The sequence below is a fragment of the Leptinotarsa decemlineata genome, unplaced genomic scaffold (genome assembly GCF_025532065.1).
Source record: "Leptinotarsa decemlineata unplaced genomic scaffold, Ldec_3_MD MMD2_tig00078422_RagTag_RagTag, whole genome shotgun sequence".
In the NCBI taxonomy this organism is placed as follows: Eukaryota; Metazoa; Arthropoda; class Insecta; order Coleoptera; family Chrysomelidae; genus Leptinotarsa; species Leptinotarsa decemlineata.
Genome location: NW_027412747.1, coordinates 100472 through 121133, shown reverse-complemented (window position 1 = coordinate 121133; position 20662 = coordinate 100472). Strand labels below are relative to the sequence as shown.

General features: G+C 35.8%; 1 protein-coding gene and 1 pseudogene across 1 annotated transcript; both read right to left on the bottom strand.

The window, feature by feature from the left end:
- Positions 1-280: 280 nt before the first annotated feature.
- On the bottom strand, positions 281-1929 carry LOC141487233 (uncharacterized; annotated as a pseudogene).
- Positions 1919-3532, bottom strand: LOC141487235 (uncharacterized). The gene is made up of 4 exons (XM_074186072.1): positions 2614-3532; positions 2288-2371; positions 2104-2193; positions 1919-2048 (listed from the first exon to the last, which is right to left on the bottom strand). Exons 1-4 carry the CDS (start codon positions 2712-2714, stop codon positions 1925-1927), a joined length of 399 nt encoding a protein of 132 aa, XP_074042173.1. The 5' UTR covers positions 2715-3532; the 3' UTR covers positions 1919-1924.
- Positions 3533-20662: the final 17130 nt, after the last annotated feature.

Below are 20662 nucleotides of genomic sequence, written 5' to 3'. Positions count from 1 at the left end.
AGACATTTACCGTTAGATGCAGTTCGAGGGTCCAGTTGCAGGTATGGAGCGCTTTTAATCTGCACGTATGTCCCGTACCTCAGGGTCCTCGTTCAGACGTGCGCTCACCGACCCATCCGAGTTTAAAATGCCAGCCGGCGGACGAAGTGTAAAATGTCTTGATGCAAATATTGAAATGACCTTCAGGGAACAGCCCTGGTAGAGTGTCTAGAGCTCACTGAGACTTTCAGTACTTCCTCTCACCATTGAGTCTCCTTACAGGCTGACCGCTTCGAGGATTGCCAGATTGACCTCTTGTATTGACTTCAATGAGTTTTATCTCTTCGGCAGTTTTTTTTAATGAATTGAGAAAATCGTATTTTTTTTGCTCGAATTGATCGGTAGATAAATCAGGATCAGGGATAGCGTCTGGGCCATAATCCTTATCTGGCAGAGCATATTTCTTCTTAAATTTTGGTAGAAAGTCTTTATTTTTGCGTCTCGTGATTTTCTGAAGTTGGCGTCTCCTTTTCATCTTTTCTACATATCTTTTGGTATAAAATGGAACTTTGTGTTTTTCAACAACATTATAATAGTCCCCATCAGAGTTCAGAGTTGAATGAAATAGCAGCAGCTTTACAACGTGTCGCATACGATCTTTTACGAGAATAGTTTATTCTTTTACCTCCAACAAACTTGCAGATGATGCTGTTGTATTGTTCAGCGATATTGGTATCCAGGTCCGCTATTAAGCTGGCCGCATTGAAAACTAAGCGGTTAATACAAACTTCAATATCGTGCAATAGACCACATGCTCTCATGCTGGGTATATGATCAACTCCTTCTAATCTTGGAGAACACTTGAAATGTGATATCTCCTGACATCTTTCATGCTGTCCAAATACATGTGATGGGACATTCTTGAGATCTTTGCATAGGTTCTCAACTTTTTGGACCAATGAAGTTTTTTCATTAATCCTGAACATCGTAGCAGATTTTATTGAAGTGCGTAGTCTACGGGCATTGCTTTCAACTAGTTTCCTTAGGCCTCGAGGTACTAGCAAATTTTTTGAATTACTTCGCTTTCTATCTGTAAATTGAATTATGATTATTATCTTCATTTTATTGTCAGAATGAATAAATAAATTAATACCACAAATTTCTCGGATCTTCTTCGAAAAATTCCTCATCAAATGATTGCGACACTCAATTTTTTGTATCATAAGTGTTCCATAAGGTCGAGCTTCCAGTAGTTTTTGATGAACACTGCTATCACCATCTCCAATCAATTTGCATGCTCCGTTTGAAACCCTCAACTATGATATCGGATTCCATACTGGTTGATGATTCACTCCAATTTTTGTAGCATTTGTGTTCAGGTAAAGGAATATTCTCATGTACTGCGGAACGCGAGCACACGGCACAAAACTTATTTCTAACGCCCAGGAATAAACTTTTTTTCGTTCTAGCACCAATTATACAGGCCTGTAAAATAAGAATATAATAATGATATATTCGGTGCACTCAGCAACTGACTACCTACTACGCCTGAAGATGCATTATAATTTACGGAGTATGATCTTTTACTCCAAACCCCGTCAGCTACAACGGTAATACCGCTTTCATCGACCTCTCCTAGTTCTTGAGCTATTCGAGCCTCTTCTTGACCTGCTTCCTCCATGACCTTCCAAGCAGTCTCTTCAATGATATCAGCTACATTTTCGTGGTGTTGCTGATAAGTAGAGTTACTCATGAACGGTACACATTCAAAACAGAGAGCATCTCGTTGATTGTAGAGTATCCACTTCCGGTTGAAACTGTGGCCAAAGCTAAAACGCTATTTATGTCCATTTCCCCATCGGTTTCTTCTATGAGATGAATGGTTCTTTCAATATTGCACATTTTGCATACAAAACTGATTTTGGTTTTCAAACCCATTCTATATTCATGAATTCATATCACTGAATGTACAATCGAATGGTGGATGCTTCGATATTTCTGCGATTTGCGTTAATAAATATCCAATATCTGCCAAACGTCGCCCCTGTAGAGATACACCTGTATACAAACTGAAAAAAAATGTGTAGGTTCATATGAAAAAGATCAGAACGAATATATTTCTACCTCTGGGAAGTATTGACAGTGGTTTCCACAATTTCAATGGGTGAAGCTACGGCAGAGATATCTTCACTACACATTGGACGAACATCATCACTGAAAAATAAATGTTTATTTGATCTTCTGGTTCGTATGCTGGCGTATTCACAAAAAAGTACTACTAGGTATGTTTCATGTTTTAATGGATTACCTTCCCGAAACTTGAACAAATCTAGTTGGAAAAGGGGAAATGGACTCCTCGCTGTTATTAGAGTTGTCTGTGGTTGACTTTTTCCTAGAGAAAACAACGAAGTAATTATTTTTCTACAACCTCCTACAACAAATAGATCTATATTTATTTTATACTTATAACGTTGAATTATGGATAAACGTAATTATTATTAACAATCGATAATTTCATTATATCATTGTATAAAAAATAAGAATATAAAATCTAAAATCATATAAAATGATGTCGCTCAAATTTCCCAAAATGGCGAGATGAAACTTATCAATTGAATAGTTAAAAGCACTTACCTCTTAATTAACGATTTCTTTCCGATGTTTCTACGACTACGTCTTTTCTCACTTGGGAACAATCTTTTTCTCTCCGCAGCGCCTAGCCTTTCTTTTATCATGACCCATGACCACAAAAGCACCTAAGAGTAGATATTTTATGGAACGTAATTCAAACACAATTAAGTACAAACTCACACTAATACAGGAAACGAAAGTGACTTACATATGAAGCTTTCAAAATTTTTGACTAATAATAATCTACGAATCGATGGGTTTCGAATGCCACATGCTAAATGAGACGTCACACATAAACAATACCTCTAAGTAACCAGGGCTTATATTTGTCGAAAATACAAAGTAATACCTACCTAAGTCGTTACCTACCTAACTAGTAATACCTACCTGACCATCTATAATGGTCTCAAAATAATACTCTGGGAATACCTGACAAGTAATAAATTGATTTCAGAAAATTTATTAACAAAAGATAGCAATTACAATTGAAAGAAAAAATGGGTAAACAATCATTTTATTACCATTGCGTTGAATTATAGATAAACGTAATTATTATTAACAATCCATAATTTTATTATAATTCACTATATCAAAGATACTATAAAATCGGACATGAATATTCCTTTTGTCATACAAAAATAAAATTGAATGCGAAGTTGAATTCCAATGAATTTGCTCTAAACATCGTTTTCAGTATGTAACTAACCTTGAGTCATAATGATATCGCTCAAATTTATAAAATGGTGCGATTAAACTAATTGAATAATTATTGATTTCTTACCGATGTTTCTACGCCTACGTATTTTCTCACTTGTGTACTATCGTTTTCCTTCCGCAGCGTCTAGCCTTCCTTTCCCAAAATCACACCAAAAAGCAAGTTCCGAATTCAAAAACCATGAAGGAGAAATTCACAATGAACGAATTGCAGTCCATGTTTCAGTATACAATGATTTTTTCATTTTCTTTGTCAATAAATTCCGTTTTTGGATCAAGCTTCTGCAATTGGAATAAACTTTCAATTCCAAGTTTTTTCAGTGATTTCTGTTGAATTTGCAATTCTTCCTATGCTATTTCACATTAGTCGTTGGATATTACATTCGTTACCACATATTTGTTTTTTCTCTGTCGGTATACTCTGTATTCGTTTCCCTTTCTTTTGATGTACTGCACGTTGAGATTCAACTATCATTAACAAAGATTTGGCTTAGTGCCTTCATGACATGTTGCGCCATCTTCGATTTTTCTTCGTCGATGAATTCTGCATTTCTTATCCTTTCATTTGACGTGCTGCACGCGACGATCCGATCATTATTAGCGAATATACAACTTGGAGCCCTTCTGACAGTTGTGCTATTATTTCTTGTAATAACTCATTAATTTCCACAAATTATCACACACGCCACCACCTCCCACGCTGACTACGTCACTTTCATGGTTTTAATGTTTTATCACTATTATTATTATAATTAGACCCACATTCTCCAGTTCAATTTCATCTAGCACAATCAATCGAGCGATATTTGATTTCTCCATTCTGATTAGCTGGCCGACACTACTCTGTAACAGAAGTTAGGTTGAGTGTTTCACAAGGTTCCGTTCAAGAGTCTGAAAATTCGCAAAATGAATCTTCATATGACAAAGCATGGACTTTAGTCATTTCCTGACGATGCTTACTTAGTTAGCGGAACGCGTTAAATAATAAATGACTGTCATATTGAAACACGAAAAACCGTTACGACAATAACGATGAAACGATAACGAATAAACGCACGGAAAACGGTCGAAAACGCACGAAAAACGGTCGAAAACGCACGAAAAACGGTCGAAAACGCACGAAAAACGGTCGCACGTAAAACGGTGGCACGCAACAGTCGAAACTTTTGTGAAACGGTCGCTTTCCCCATTTTCGAATGTTAACTCCACAATACGTAACTCCTCTACACCTTTGGTGCCATCTCCTTCTCCTGATGATGCTAACTTGGTTAACAAAGATACGAGACTTCCGACATGTTGGAACGGTAGACTTCTGTTGAATCGACATGTTTTTTTCTTAAATGATGTATTTTGAAAAAAAGCCCTGTATAAACAATAATATCATATTTTGAACCGACATGTTTTTTTCCTTAAATGATATTATTTGACGCACTCTGTACACTTCGACGTCTATTTGTTTTTCAATGATGTATTTTGAGATACCTTGTAACATTGAAGGATCGCACTTTGAAACGATACAGCCTCATTAATCTGTAATGTTTTTTCTTAAATCTGAAGTACTACTTCAATTTCGCGCTACTTCACTTTCGCGCTTCCAATTTTCATCGAGTCGTTCACGATTAATTTCAAAACCGGCAACGCTACATTGCCCATAAACAACGATTTATTGTACAACCGGCAACACCTGCTTGCGCCAGCAACCGGTAAATCTCGATACCATCTCCATCTCTCTTTGCATCGATTACGTCACACGCGTCTCTCGCTCTTACACACACATACACACATCTTTACATGAAATATTAATTATTTCCCAAATCTAAGTATATTTTCCTATCTCCAATATGATAATGATGATTACAGTCTACGGAAATAAAAAAAAATGCTGTCGAGTATAATGAATGAGTCAATTTCGGTCCCAACAAAACTAACGCTGTAAATACCCAACATTCGCAGTTACCTTCAATATCTTACGTTGGTGTAGAGGCCTAAGGACAATGTCAACCGCGCGGACGATCCAGGTTCGAATCTCCTCATAACTATAAACTTTTTTCAATTAAAATTACGTGACAAGGAGGCCTGAGCGGTGATGAGGAGTCCCAAGGGGGCCGAGGGGTGAGGCGGAGTACCAAGGAGGCCGAGTTCCATGCTTGAATCGCTACGATACTCGTTCCATCCTGCGTCGATGTCACGTAATTTTAATTGAAAAAAGTTTATAGTTATGAGGAGATTCGAACCTGAATCGTCCGCGTGGTAGACATTGTCCTTAGCCTCTACACCAACGTAAGATATTGACTTGACCACATTTTTTTATTCCCGTAGAATGTTAGGGAAGTTGTAATCGTCATTATCATGTTGAAGATAGGAAAATATACTTAGATTTGGGAAATAAATAATATTTCATATAAAGATGTTTCTGTAAGAACGAGAGACGCATGTGACGTAATCGAGGCAAAGCGAGATGGAAATGGTACCGAGGTTTTACGCTGCCAATGCCAGCATGGCAGGTACGGCGTTGCCGGTTGTACAATAAATTGTTTATGGGGCAATGAAGCGTTGCCGGTTTTGAAAATAATCGTGAACGACTCAATGAAAATTGGAAGCGTGAAAGTGATATATTAATAATAATGAATCAGATATAAGAAAAAACATCACAGATTGATGAGGCTGTATCATAAGTGCGATCTCTCAATGTTACAAGGTATCTCAAAATACATCATTGACAACAAACATGGCGTCGAAGTGTACAGGGTGCGTCAAAATACATCATTTAAGAAAAAAAAAACAACAGTTCCACGAGGCTGTAAGTTTTCAACGTGCGATCCCTCAATGTGTACAAGGTATCTCAAAATACATCATTGAAAACAAATATGGCGTCGAAGTGTACAGGGTGCGTCAAAATATATCATTTAAGGAAAAAACATGTCGGTTTAAAAATATGATATCAATGTGTATACAGGGCATTCCAAAATACATCATTTAAGCAAAAAAACCTCTCGGTTTAACAGAAGTCTAACGTTCCAACATGTCAGAAGGACACTTAAGTCTCGTATCTTTGTTAACCAACTTAGCATCATCAGGAGAAGGAGATGACACCAAAGGAGTCAAGGAGTTATGTATTGTGGAGTTAACATTCGAAAATGGGAAAGCGACCGTTTCACAAAAGTTTCGACCGTTTTGCGCACGCAAATCGTGCGTTTTCAACCGTTTTCCGTGCGTTTTCCACCGTTTTCCATGCGTTTTCGATCGTTTGCGTGCGTTTGTTCGTTATGGTTTCATCGTTATTGTCGTAACTGTTTTTCGTGTTTTAATATGACAGTCATTTATGAATCAGTCGAATGAATGAGTTATAATAAAATATGGCGTAACTGTCAGGAAGGCACTAAGTTGTATATTCATTAATAATGATCGGATCGTCGCGTACAGCACGTCAAATGAAAGGATAAGAAATGCCGAATTCATCGACAAACAAAAAGCAAAGATGACGCAACATGTCAGAAAGGCACTAAGCCAAATCTTCGTTAATGATAGTTGAATCTCAACGTGCAGCACATCAAATGGAAGGAAAACGAATACAGAGTGTACCGACAGAAAGAAAAACAAAGATAGTATAAAGAATATAATATCCAACGCCTAATATGAATCAGCATAGAAAGAATTGCAAATTCAACAAATTCACTTCCGGTCGTCCGATTTCGATGATTTCGACATCAATGGATTCGTTTACATGCCATGAAACATAATTAATCATTTTTCGAAGTCAAAAGGGCCTTATAACCTATTTTCATTATACTAGCAGCAACAGACCGATGTGGGTACTCATTTCAAATGATTTCATTTGTAGTATATGAAAAGTATAAAATACAACGTCTAATGTGAAACAGAATAGGAAGAATTGCACATTCAAAGGAAATCATTGAACATACTTGAAATCAAAAGTTGTTGGGTTATGAACAACTACGAGTGTAATCCAATTGCAGAAGTTTGATTCAAAACGCAGAATTTGTTGACAAAATAATGGAAAAATCATCGTATACTGAAACATATGGTATTTTTGGATTCCTTAGGGTGAGAAGGTTTCGAATCCGTCAAAAACAAGTCACTTCCAGATTTCACTTCCGGTCGTCCGATTCTGATGATTTTGACATCAATGTATTCGTTTAGATGTCAAAAAACATAGTTAATCATTTTACGAGGCCAAAAGGACCTCATAACATATTTTCGCTATATTAGTGACACCAGGTCGATGTGAGTACTCATTTCAAATGATTTCATTTGTAGACTATAAAAAATATAATATCGAGCGCCTAATGTGAAACAACACAGGAAGAACTGCAACGAAAATCAATGAAAAAACTTCGGATCGTCTCGTACAGTATGTCAAAGGAAAGAATAAGAATTGCAGAATTTATCGACAAAGAAAAAACAAATATGGTGCAACATGCCAGAAGGGCACTAACCCACATCTTCATTAATGATAGCTGAGTCTCAACGTGCAGCACATCAAATGGAAGGAAAAAAATGCAGAATTCATCGACAGAGAAAAAACAAAGATGGCGCAACATGCCAGAAGAACACTAAGCCACATCTTCGTTAATAATTGTCGAATCGTCACGTACAGCACGTTAAGTGAAAGGAGAAGAAATGCAAAATTCATCGACAGAGAAAAAACAAAGATGGCGCAGTATGTCAGAAGGACACTGAACAATATCTCAGTTAATGATAGTTGGATCTCAACGTGCAGCACATCAATTGAAAGGGAAACGAATGCAGAATTCATCGACAGAGAGAAAAAAAACGGAGACGAGGGCACAAGAGGGCACAAAGTTGTATGCGACTATTATTAAATAGTCGCATCATCACATGTAGCACTCCAAATAAAACGGGAAAAAAAGCAGAATTCATGTTTTTGTTGCGCTATTCATATCCAAGGTGACATGGATCAATGTCAACGCTGAATAGGCATCTAAAAAAGACTCTTTGGTTTTGTTTGTTTCATTTCAGAATATGTCATCACTAATTTTTATATTCATACCCAAGGTGACATTGATCACTGCCAATGCTGAATCTGCATTCGAAGATACGTAGTTCTCAAAACGACGAAACAAAGGCTCTTTATTTGATTTTGAAATATGTCATCACTTATTTTAGTATAAATACGTCATGCATGGCGAAATGAGTTAGTTGCATCCGTTGATAGTGATTACAGTGACAAGTGCACCGATTCTACTTGAAAGTAAGTGTTTTAAGTTTGACATTTACTTTCCAAAATTTTTCTCGACATATATGTTGGACGATTTCAGTCAAATGTTTTTCATATCGTGGTTTGTTTACGAAATTTGAATGCGAGTTCGATCGTGAAGAGGAAGCCAAGTATCAAAGTAGCAGAGTTGCCTGTGGAGATGCCGCAGAGAATATTCACAGCCAAAATCGTGAAAAGTAAATTTGGTGAGGTGGTCTTTTTGGTAGGATACAATATTTTTTGTTCGGCTCAAAAATTCTCACTCATAAGATATAATCCGCATAAAGTAGTATTTTCGTACAATATTTTTTCTTCATTTAGTACGTGCAGAATATGTGTTTTAAATTCGTTATTTTGAATGAAACTTGATTTTTTATTTCCATTATAAGTATAGCAATCACTTTATGAAAGACACTACCTTTTCTATTGACAAAAGTATTTTTTAGTGTATGTTTGTATTGAAAAATCGAATTTATTTCAGAATAATACATCAACGTGTGCAGTATCAGTCAGAGTTATCTTAACAACAACAACAAAAACAGTCAAAACCGTCATAGCAACCTTTCCAGAACGAGTTCCAAATCTCAGCAGTTTCCATTTTTTTCAGTCTATATTGCACATTATGAGGCTAGAATTCGTCGATATTCAGGGATTTATTAGATATACTGCGCCTATTCAACATATACACAACCGTAGTGAATTTGGAAGACTTCGAAGATTCATGGTGGTGTGTTCCAAAATTCAAGAAAAACGCGCCGTTCTGTATGGGCCATTCCAAAGGAAATTTGTTCAGCTGCAGTCTCAATAACGTTGATATTTTATATCATGCAGCACATCAAATGAAAAGGAAATGAATGGAGAAGTCATTGCTGTCAATGACTTCTCCATTCAAAAAAATAAATATGGCGCAACATGTCAGACGAGCACTAAGCCGTATTTTCGTTAATAATATTTAGATCTTCATGTATAGGACGTCACATGAAAAGGAAACGAATTCAGAATTCATCGACAAAGAAAAAACAAAGATTACTTGAGTTTGTGTTATTCGGTCAATGATTATGTTCATCTTCTGAGAAATGCACAATTTCACTCTTATTAAACGTTTCTACATTATTTGTAACAATTTGTGATGAGTATCACAAAAAAGGAAGTTGGCGGAAATTCCTTCATTTGTGTTCGAAGCGTGAATTACGATAAACATCAAGGAATTCGTGTGAAACATGTGAGGTATGTGGGATATATTTATGAGTTTCTGACACTTTCGAAATGAATTCAAGACGAGTAACAGGGAATTTAAAAAAAAAATTGGAAATGTTTTATTTGAGCTTGTTTTATTCTGTGAATGATTTTGTTAATCTCGTGAGAAATGCACAATTTCACTCTTTTCAGAAGTTTCGACATTATTTGTAACAATTTGAGATGAGTATCTGAAAACTGAAGGAAGTTGGTGGAAATTCTTCTTTTGTGTTGCGTGAATTATGAAGAGAATTGAAGAATTCGTGTGAATTATGTCAGAAATGTGTGATAATATTCATGTTTCTACAATTTTCGAAATGAATTCGAGACGAGTAACAGAGAATTGAAAACAATTTGGGAAATTCTGTTTTATTTGAGTTTGTGTTATTCGGAAATGATTTTGTTAATCTTGTGAGAAATGCACAATTTCACTCTTTTCAAACGCTCCTACATTATTTGTAACAATTTGAGATGAGTATTTACTAACTGAAGGAAGTTGGTGGAAATTCCTTAATGTTAGGTTCGAAGCTTGAATTATGGAAAGAGTTGAGGAATTCGTGTGAAACATGTGAGGTATGCATGATATATTTATGAGTTTTTACAATTTTCGAAATGAATTCGAGAAGAGTAATAGAGAATTGAAAAAAATTGGGGAAATTTTGTTTTATTTGAGTTTGTGTTATTCGAAAATGATTTTGGTAATCTTGTGAGAAATGCACAATTTCACTCTTGTGTAAAATATGTGAGAAATTCGTGATATATTTAAGTTTTTACAATTTTCGAATTGAATTCGAGACGAGTAACAGAGAATTGAAAAAAGGAAGTTGGTGGAAATTCCTCTTTTGTGTTGCGTGAGTTATGAGAAGAATTGAAGAATTCTTGTGAATTATGTGAGAAATGTGTGATATATTTATAAGTTTCTACAAATTTCGAAATGAATTCGAGACGAGTAACAGAGAATTGAAAAAGATTTATGAAATTTTGTTTTACTTGAGTTTTTGTTATTCGGTGAATGATTTTGTTAATCTTGTGAGAAATGCACAATTCAACTCTTGTTAATTGTTTCTACATTATTTTTAACAATTTGAGATGATATCTTAAAAAAGAAGGAAGTTGGTGGAAATTCATTAATTTTGAGTTTGAAGCGTGAATTATGGAAAGAATTAAGGAATTCGTGTGAAACGTATGAGGTATGCGTGATATATTTATGAGATTTTACAAATTTCGAAATGAATTCGAGACGAGTAACAGAGAATTGAAAAAAATTTGGGAAATTTTGTTTACTTGAGTTTGAGTTATTCGGTGAATGATTTTGTTAATGTTGTGAGAAATGCACAATTTCACTGTTGTTAAACGTTTTTTTACATTATTTGTGATGAGAATCTCAAAACAGAAGGAAGTTGGTGGAAATTCCCTAATTTTGGGTTTGAAACGTGAATTATGGGAAGAATAGGAATTCGTGTGAATTATGTTGAGAAATGTGTGATATATTCATGTTTCTACAATTTTTGAAATGAATTCGAGACGAGTAACAGAAAATTGGTGGAAATTATTCTTTTTTGTTGCGTGAATTAGTAGATGTATGTTCTGGCGCAAAAGGGAGTGGGGGAAACGTCATCGAAATCGACGCAGGATGGAACGAGTATCGTAGCGATTTAAGCGTGGAACTCCGCCCCTCGGCCCCCTTGGTACTCCACCTAACCTATCGGCCCCCTTGTACTCCACCCAACCTATCAGCTCCCTTAGTACTCTGCCCTCGGCCCCCTTGGGACTCCACATCACCGCTCAGGCCCCCTTGCGACTCTTCCTCATCTCTCTTGTCACGTTCCAAGTTTAAGTTATGAGATTCGAACCTGGATCGTCCGCGCGGTAGACATTGTCCTTAGGCCTCTACACCAACGTAAGATATTGAAGGTAACTGCGAATGTTGGGTATTTACAGCGTTAGTTTTGTCGGGACCGAAATTGACTCATTCATTATACTCGACAGCATTTTTTTTTATTTCCGTAGACTGTAATCATCATTATCATATTGGAGATAGGAAAATATACTTAGATTTGGGAAATAATTAATATTTCATGTAAAGATGTGTGTATGTGTGTGTAAGAGCGAGAGACGCGTGTGACGTAATCGATGCAAAGAGAGATGGAGATGGTATCGAGATTTACCGGTTGCTGGCGCAAGCAGGTGTTGCCGGTTGTACAATAAATCGTTGTTTATGGGGCAATGTAGCGTTGCCGGTTTTGAAATTAATCGTGAACGACTCGATGAAAATTGGAAGCGCGAAAGTGAAGTAGCGCGAAATTGAAGTAGTACTTCAGATTTAAGAAAAAACATTACAGATTAATGAGGCTGTATCGTTTCAAAGTGCGATCCTTCAATGTTACAAGGTATCTCAAAATACATCATTGAAAAACAAATAGACGTCGAAGTGTACAGGGTGCGTCAAATAATATCATTTAAGGAAAAAAACATGTCGGTTTAAAATATGATATTATTGTGTATACAGGGCTTTTTTTCAAAATACATCATTTAAGAAAAAAACATGTCGATTCAACAGAAGTCTAGCGTTCCAACATGTCGGAAGTCTCGTATCTTTGTTAACCAAGTTAGCATCATCAGGAGAAGGAGATGGCACCAAAGGTGTAGAGGAGTTACGTATTGTGGAGTTAACATTCGAAAGTGGGGAAAGCGACCGTTTCACAAAAGTTTCGACTGTTGCGTGCCACCGTTTTACGTGCGACCGTTTTTCGTGCGTTTTCGACCGTTTTCCGTGCGTTTATTCGTTATCGTTTCATCGTTATTGTCGTAACGGTTTTTCGTGTTTCAATATGACAGTCATTTATTATTTAACGCGTTCCGCTAACTAAGTAAGCATCGTCAGGAAATGACTAAAGTCCATGCTTTGTCATATGAAGATTCATTTTGCGAATTTTCAGACTCTTGAACGGAACCTTGTGAAACACTCAACCTAACTTCTGTTACAGAGTAGTGTCGGCCAGCTAATCAGAATGGAGAAATCAAATATCGCTCGATTGATTGTGCTAGATGAAATTGAACTGGAGAATGTGGGTCTAATTATAATAATAATAGTGATAAAACATTAAAACCATGAAAGTGACGTAGTCAGCGTGGGAGGTGGTGGCGTGTGTGATAATTTGTGGAAATTAATGAGTTATTACAAGAAATAATAGCACAACTGTCAGAAGGGCTCCAAGTTGTATATTCGCTAATAATGATCGGATCGTCGCGTGCAGCACGTCAAATGAAAGGATAAGAAATGCAGAATTCATCGACGAAGAAAAATCGAAGATGGCGCAACATGTCATAAAGGCACTAAGCCAAATCTTTGTTAATGATAGTTGAATCTCAACGTGCAGTACATCAAAAGAAAGGGAAACGAATACAGAGTATACCGACAGAGAAAAAACAAATATTTGGTAACGAATGTAATATCCAACGACTAATGTGAAATAGCATAGGAAGAATTGCAAATTCAACAGAAATCACTGAAAAAACTTGGAATTGAAAGTTTATTCCAATTGCAGAAGCTTGATCCAAAAACGGAATTTATTGACAAAGAAAATGAAAAAATCATTGTATACTGAAACATATGGTATTTTTGGATTCCTTAGGGCGAGAAGGTTTCGAATCCATCAAAAAACGATCACTTCCGGTTTCCACTTCTGGTCGTCCGATTCCAATGATTTTGACATCAATGCATTTACCGGATACCCTGTGAGTGCGGAAAATCCTATATTGGTGAAACTAAGAGGCCATTGAATGTTCGCATTGCCGAGCACAAGAAGCACACACAGCGAGGAGAAACCAGCAAATCGGGAATAGCAGACCATGTTTGGACCCATCAACACAACATCGAGTGGTCCCAAGCTGAGATCTTGCACAGAGAGGAACATTGGTTCAGAAGAAAATTTAAGGAAGCCGCATACATGTTGTCCAACAACGTATTCAGCCAGGCCAGCGTAGATATACGAAACATATCGAAAACCATCATTAAACGGAAAATGACCAACTCCCGCCAAATCGGTCATCTCTCACAGAATCAGTGAAGCGGAAAATGGAAAGTAGAGAAAGTGAAAGTATTTCAACGACCTATAAAATAGTCATCTCTCGGAGGAATCAGTCCAGTCATCACCCGAAGACGATTGTAGATACCAACAATCGAAACGTCGTGAACTAACGTGACTTGGAATCTCTACATTTTTTAATTTTTTTGTTATTATTTTCTTTTTGCATTCCTTTAATTTTTATTTATTCAATTATTATATTTTTACTTGTAGGTTATTTCACTATCATTTCATTTTAGGTTTATTGTTGCTTAATATAATTGTTATTTTCAACTATTCTTTTTTAATTATTCTTTTTTACTTGTTTCAGGGATTTCAAATCATTTTATATAGTAGACAATGGAAGTCCGAACTAGTGAAATTCATCACGAAACATTGTCAATCACCTTCAAACATCACATGTAGTATTTCAAATAAAAAGGAAAAAAAAAGCAGAATTCATGTGTTTGTTGCGCTATTCAAATCCAAGGTGACATGGATCAATGTCAACACTGAATAGGGATCTAACAAAGTCTCTTTGATTTTCATTTGTTTCATTTCAGAATATGTCATCAATAATTTTTATATTCATACCCAAGGTGACATTGATCACTGCCAATACCGAATCTGCATCCGGAGATACGCAGTTCTCAAAGCGACGAAACAAAGGCTCTTTGTTTCATTTTAAAATATGTCATCATTTATTTTACTATAAATACGTCATGCATGGCGAAATGAGTTAGTTGCATCAGTGATACTAGTGACAAGTGCACCGATTCTATTCGAAAGTAAGTGTTTTAGGTTTGACTTTTCCTCAGATGAATTCATTCAAATGTAATTCAATTGAAAATTGGTGAGAATTGTTGAATCAGTTGATTGCCAAAATTTTTCTCGATATATATATGTTGGATTTTTTCAGTCAAATTTTTTACATGTCGTGGTTTGTTTGAGATAGTATTCACATATATTGTGAATCAAAACATGAAGCTTTCATTTTTCATTTTTCACAGATCGATTTACAAAAGTTGAATGCAAGTTCGGTCGTGAAGAGAAAGCCAAGTATCAAAGTAACAGATTTGTCTGTGGAGCTGCCGCAGAGTATATTCACTGCCAAAATCGTGAAAGGAAAATTTGGTGGGGCGGTCTTGTTAGATTTGGAAGGTAAAGTATCATTTCTGCCCCACCGAGTGACGGAGGCGTATCGTCCTCACTTAGAAGAATTTTCATCAGGAAAATACGCTATTGTGTTCAAAGGGTTGATGGACATTGGAAAACCGAATCATGTCGTTTCATTTGAAATTGTACGAAATTAAGGTTAGTACTGTTTCCAATTTTTTCTCCATTTAATATGCAAAGAGTTTGTGGCTGTATACAGTATTTTTCTTTCGGCTTTAAAATTCTCATCCATAGATATGATCTGCATAAAGTAGTGTTTCCATACAATATTTTCTCTTCATTTTGTACGTTCAGAATATGTGTTTTTAATTCATTATTTTGAATGAAATTTATTTTTTTTTCATCATAAGTGTAGCAATCACTTCATGAAAGACATTACCCTCTCTGTTGACAAAAGTATTTTTTTAGTGTATGTTTGTACTGAAAATCGAATTTATTTAAGAATGATACATCATCAACGTGTGCAGTATCAGTCAGAGTCATCTCAACAACAACATTCAAAACCGTCGCAGCAACCTTTCCAGAACGAGTTTAAAATCTCATCAGTTTCCATTTTTTTTTTCAGTCTATAGTTGCACATTATGAGGCTAGAATTCGACGATATTCAGAGATTCGTTGGACAGACTGCGTCTATTAAATATATACACAACCGTAGTGAATTTGGAAGACTTTGAAGATTCATGATGGTGTGTTCCAAAATTCAAAAAAAACACGCCGTTCTGTATGGGTCATTCCAAAGAAAATTTGTTCAGCTGCAGTCTCAATAACGTTGATATTTTATATGAATGGTTTTATAATATACTACCAAAATAAATAAAATACACACACATTTTTTTTGAAAATGAAAACTTATCTTATACAGGGAAAGTTGTCAAAAATATGCAATAACAGAAAATTATATATCAGATTTTATAGAGATGAAGAAACATCATATTGAAAGATACAAAGTTGACAAAAACAGGACATTTTAGAAATAAAGAAAATACGTTTGTCTGTCATTTTAAATGACGTGCAGTACATTGACTGAAAGGGAAAAGAATGCAGAATTCATCGACAGAGAAAAAAACAAAGACAACGTAACATGTCAGAAGGGCAATGAGCCGTATTTTCGTTAATAATGATTTGTTCTCAACGTGCAGCACATCAAATGAAAGATACAAAGTTGACAAAAACAGGACATTTTAGAAATAAAGAAAATACGTTTGTCTGTCATTTTAAATGACGTGGAAACGAATACAGAATTCATCGACAGAGAAAAAACAAAGATGGCGCGACATGTCAGAAGTGCACTAACCTGCTTCTTCGTCAATAATATTTGGATCGACATGTATGACACGTCAAATGGAAGGGAAATGAATGCAAAACTCGTCGACAAATAAAAAACAAAGATGGCGTAATATGTCAGAAATGCAAGAACCCGCTTCTTCGTTAATAAATGTCGCATCGTCACGTGCATCATATCAAATAAAAAACAAAAGAGGCAACCAAAAGGGCACTGAACCATATTTTCGTTCTGGTATGCTTTGTTAGGTATCAGATGATGCGTGCAGTTTCGATAATTCCAGCGACATAATTATTCCAAGACATATTGGTGTCCATTTGAACCTCAACAAACTTATTGAAGCAGAAGGTGGAACCACAAAAAATAGGAGATATAGTACACCAAGTCAGTGAAGAGCGGCATTTTCTGCAGGAAAATGTTTGAATTTCTTCAAATTTTCCAAATATCTGTAATAGAAAAACAAAACTCAGCTTCGGAACGCTTTTATCTACTAAATTTAAGTATGTGTCGGTAGTGTGTAACGAAGATTTCCATTAAATTCACTGGTTGCGCCCTCTGGAGGATGTTTGTTGCGATACACCATAGATGGCAATATTTATTGCCATTTCGAATCCGTTTAGTAAGGGGTCTGGAAATTGAAAAAAACGACGTTTTAACGCTTTGTAGACGCGTTTGATGCTCTATGGGTGATTTTTGACCAACACACGTTATCCGTATTTTCATTATTATCCCGATTGTATGAACACCAAACATTCAATATTATCGGGATTGAAGGGAGCTGATAGGTTAGGTGGAGTACCAAGGGGGCCGCAGGATGGAACGAGTATCGTAGCGATTCAAGCGTGAAACTCCGCCCCTCGGCCCCCTTGGCACTCCACATAACCTATCAGCTCCCTTTAATCCCGATAATATTGAATGTTTGGTGGTCATACAATCGGGATAATAATGAAAAATACGGATAACGGGTGTTGGTCAAAAATCACCCATAGAGCATCAAACACGTCTACAAAGCGTTAAAACGCTGTTTTTTTCTATTTCCAGACCCCTTGTATTCAACGGATTCGAAATGATAAATATTGATCGAAAACAATAAATATTGCCATCTATGGTGTATCGCAACAAACATCCTCCAGAGGGCGCAACCAATGAATTTAATGAAAACCTTCGTTACACACTACCGACACATACCTAACTTTAGTAGATAAAAGCGTTCCGCAGCTGAGTTTTGTCTTTTTGTTACAGATATTTGGAAAATTTGAAGAAATTCAAACATTTTTCTGCAGAAAAATGCCGAAAATATGGTTCAGTGCCCTTTTGGTTACCTCTTTTGTTCTTTCTTTGATATGCTGCAAGTGAAGGTGCGACTTTTATTAACGAAGACGCGGGTTCGTGCATTTCTGACATATTGCGCCATCTTTGTTTTTTCTTTGTTGACGAGTTTTGCATTCGTTTCCCTTTCATTTGATGTGTCATACATGACGATCCAAATATTATTAACGAAGAAGCAGGTTAGTGCACTTCTGACATAATGCGACATCTTTGTTTTTCTCTGTTGATGAATTCTGCATTCGTTTCCATTTCATTTGATGTGCTGCACGTTGAGAACGAATCATTTTTAACGAAAATATGGCTCATTGCCCTTCTGACATGTTACGCGTCTTTGTTTTTTTCTCTGTCGATGAATTCTGCATTATTTTCCTTTTCAGTCAATGTATTGCACATTGAGATTCAATTGTCATTAACGGAGATGTGGCTTCGTTCCTTTCTAACATGTTGCGTCATCTTTGTTTTTTCTTTGTCGATACATTCTGCATTCGTTTCTCTTTCATTTGATGTATTGCACGTTAAGATCCAAATATCATGAGTGAAATTGTGACTTAATGTCTTTCTGACATGTTGCGCCATCTTTGTATTCTCTCGTCAATGAATTCTGCATTGTTTATCCTTTCATTTGACGTGCTGTATGCACGTCATCGATCATTATTAGCGAATATACAACTTGGAGCCCTTCTGACAGTTGTGCTATTATTTCTTGTAATAACTCATTAATTTCCACAAATTATCACACACGCCACCACCTCCCACGCTGACTACGTCACTTTCAAAGTTTTGATGTTTTATCACTATTATTATTATTTTTCGATCCACATTCCCCAGTTCAATATCATCTAACACAATTATTCGGCCGATATTTGATTTCTCCATTCTGATTGGCTGACCGACAAGTTGAGTTTTAATGTTTTATCACTATTATTACTATTATTCGACCCACATTCTTCAGTTCAATTTCATCTAACACCATCATTCTACTGATATTTGATTTCTCAAGTCTGATTGGCTGACGACACCACTCTGTAACACAAGTTAGGCTGATTGTTCCTCAAGGTTCGGATCAGGAGTCTGAAAATTCGCAAAACGAACCTTCGTACGACAAAGCGTGGCTTCAGTCATCTCCTGATGATGCTCACTTGGTTAGCGAAACGCATTAAGTGATAAATGACTGTCATATTGAAATATGAAAAAAAAACGACAATAACGACGAAACGATAACGAATAAAGGCACGTAAACTGGTCGAAAACGCACGCAAAACCGTCGCACGCAAAACTGTTGAATACTTCACTTTCCCCAATTTCGAACGTTAACTCTACAATACGACTCAGAATTATTTCTGCCAAATTTCGAGAAAGAAGGGATATGGGGGGTTCCAAACGACGTATTCCAAATATTGATTCACTCTGTATGTATGCGCTTATATTTCGTAGAATTTTCAAGACGATTTTCAGCACACTAAGGTAAAATTTCCAACATGTGTGGGCTATTATTTCTGCAAACTGAAACTCACTTTTCAAATGTAACTGATAAATGAATCGCAAACGTGTTTGATTTCGATATATTTTGAGGTAATAATATTTAATATCGAACGAATAGTGATAAAGAAAATTATTTGCATTGTATTCCGAAATGGACACCGAATGAATTTCTTAATTCCTGTTGATGATCTTGACCTTCCCTAATATTTATAAACATTCATATTATGCTGAAGTTGTAACTTTGCCCCCGGTCACCGTACTACGACAAAATGCTTGATGTGCATTCATGCAACTGTATTTGAAGATAGTTTCATATACCTATATATATATATATATTATCGTATCAATTTTGATGACTATGAACTTGGAATAACGAAAGATGGAATTATGAGTACTGTGTGTTTTTGTTTCAGAATATCGAAGTTGTGGTTAAAATATCTTTCAATTCATGTATTCACTTGAATGGATTTAATTATTTTATGACGATTTTTCATATTTGTCTGTATCGTTACTTTGTTATGTTTATATGTCCAAGAACTCGGAACTCCGATCAATTGAAACTCAGGTTAACTACACATAATAGACTCGTCCGGTATCTATATCAAAGGATGCTATTTTGAATGGGAATTTCGAAAAAACTACAATACGAAATGAATTTCCAAATATCACAATTGAAATTTAATGTCAAATGTCAATCATCTATAATAATATCCTGAATGAAATTCAAGATATAAAATGCCACTTTTTGTTATATCGACTCAACGAATCAGAATTTAAAATGACAGACAAACTTATTTTCTTCATTTCTAAAATGTCCTGTTTTTGTCAACCTTGTATCTTTCAATATAATGTTTCTTCATCTCTATAAAATCTGGTATATAATTTTTGTTATTGCATATTTTTGACAACTTTCCCTGTATAAGTTTTCATTAAAAAAAGAAAGTGTGTGATAAGTATTTTATTTATTTTGGCAGTATTTTATTTATTTTTGGCAGCTGAACAAATTTCTTTTGGAATGACCCATACAGAACGGTGTGTTTTTCTTGAATTTTGGAACACACCACCATGAATCTTCAAAGTCTTCCAAATTCACTACGCTTGTGTATATATTGAATAGACGCAGTCTGTCCAACAAATCCCTGAATATCGACGAATTCTAGCCACAATAGCGTATTTTCCTGATGAAAATTCTTCTAAGTGAGGACGATACGCCTCCGTCACTCGGTGGGGCAGAAATGATACTTTATCTCCCAAATCCAACAAGACCGACTCACCAAGTTTTCCTTTCACGATTTCGGCAGTGAATATCCTCCTTCAATTTTCAATTGAATTACATTTGAATGAATTCATCTGAGGAAAAGTCAAACCTAAAACACTTACTTTCAAATAGAATCGGTGCACTTGTCACTGGTATCACTGATGCAACTAATTCATTTCGCCATGCATGACGTATTTATAGTAAAATAGTGATGACATATTTTAAAATGAAACAAAGAGCCTTTGTTTCGTGGCTTTGAGAACTGCGTT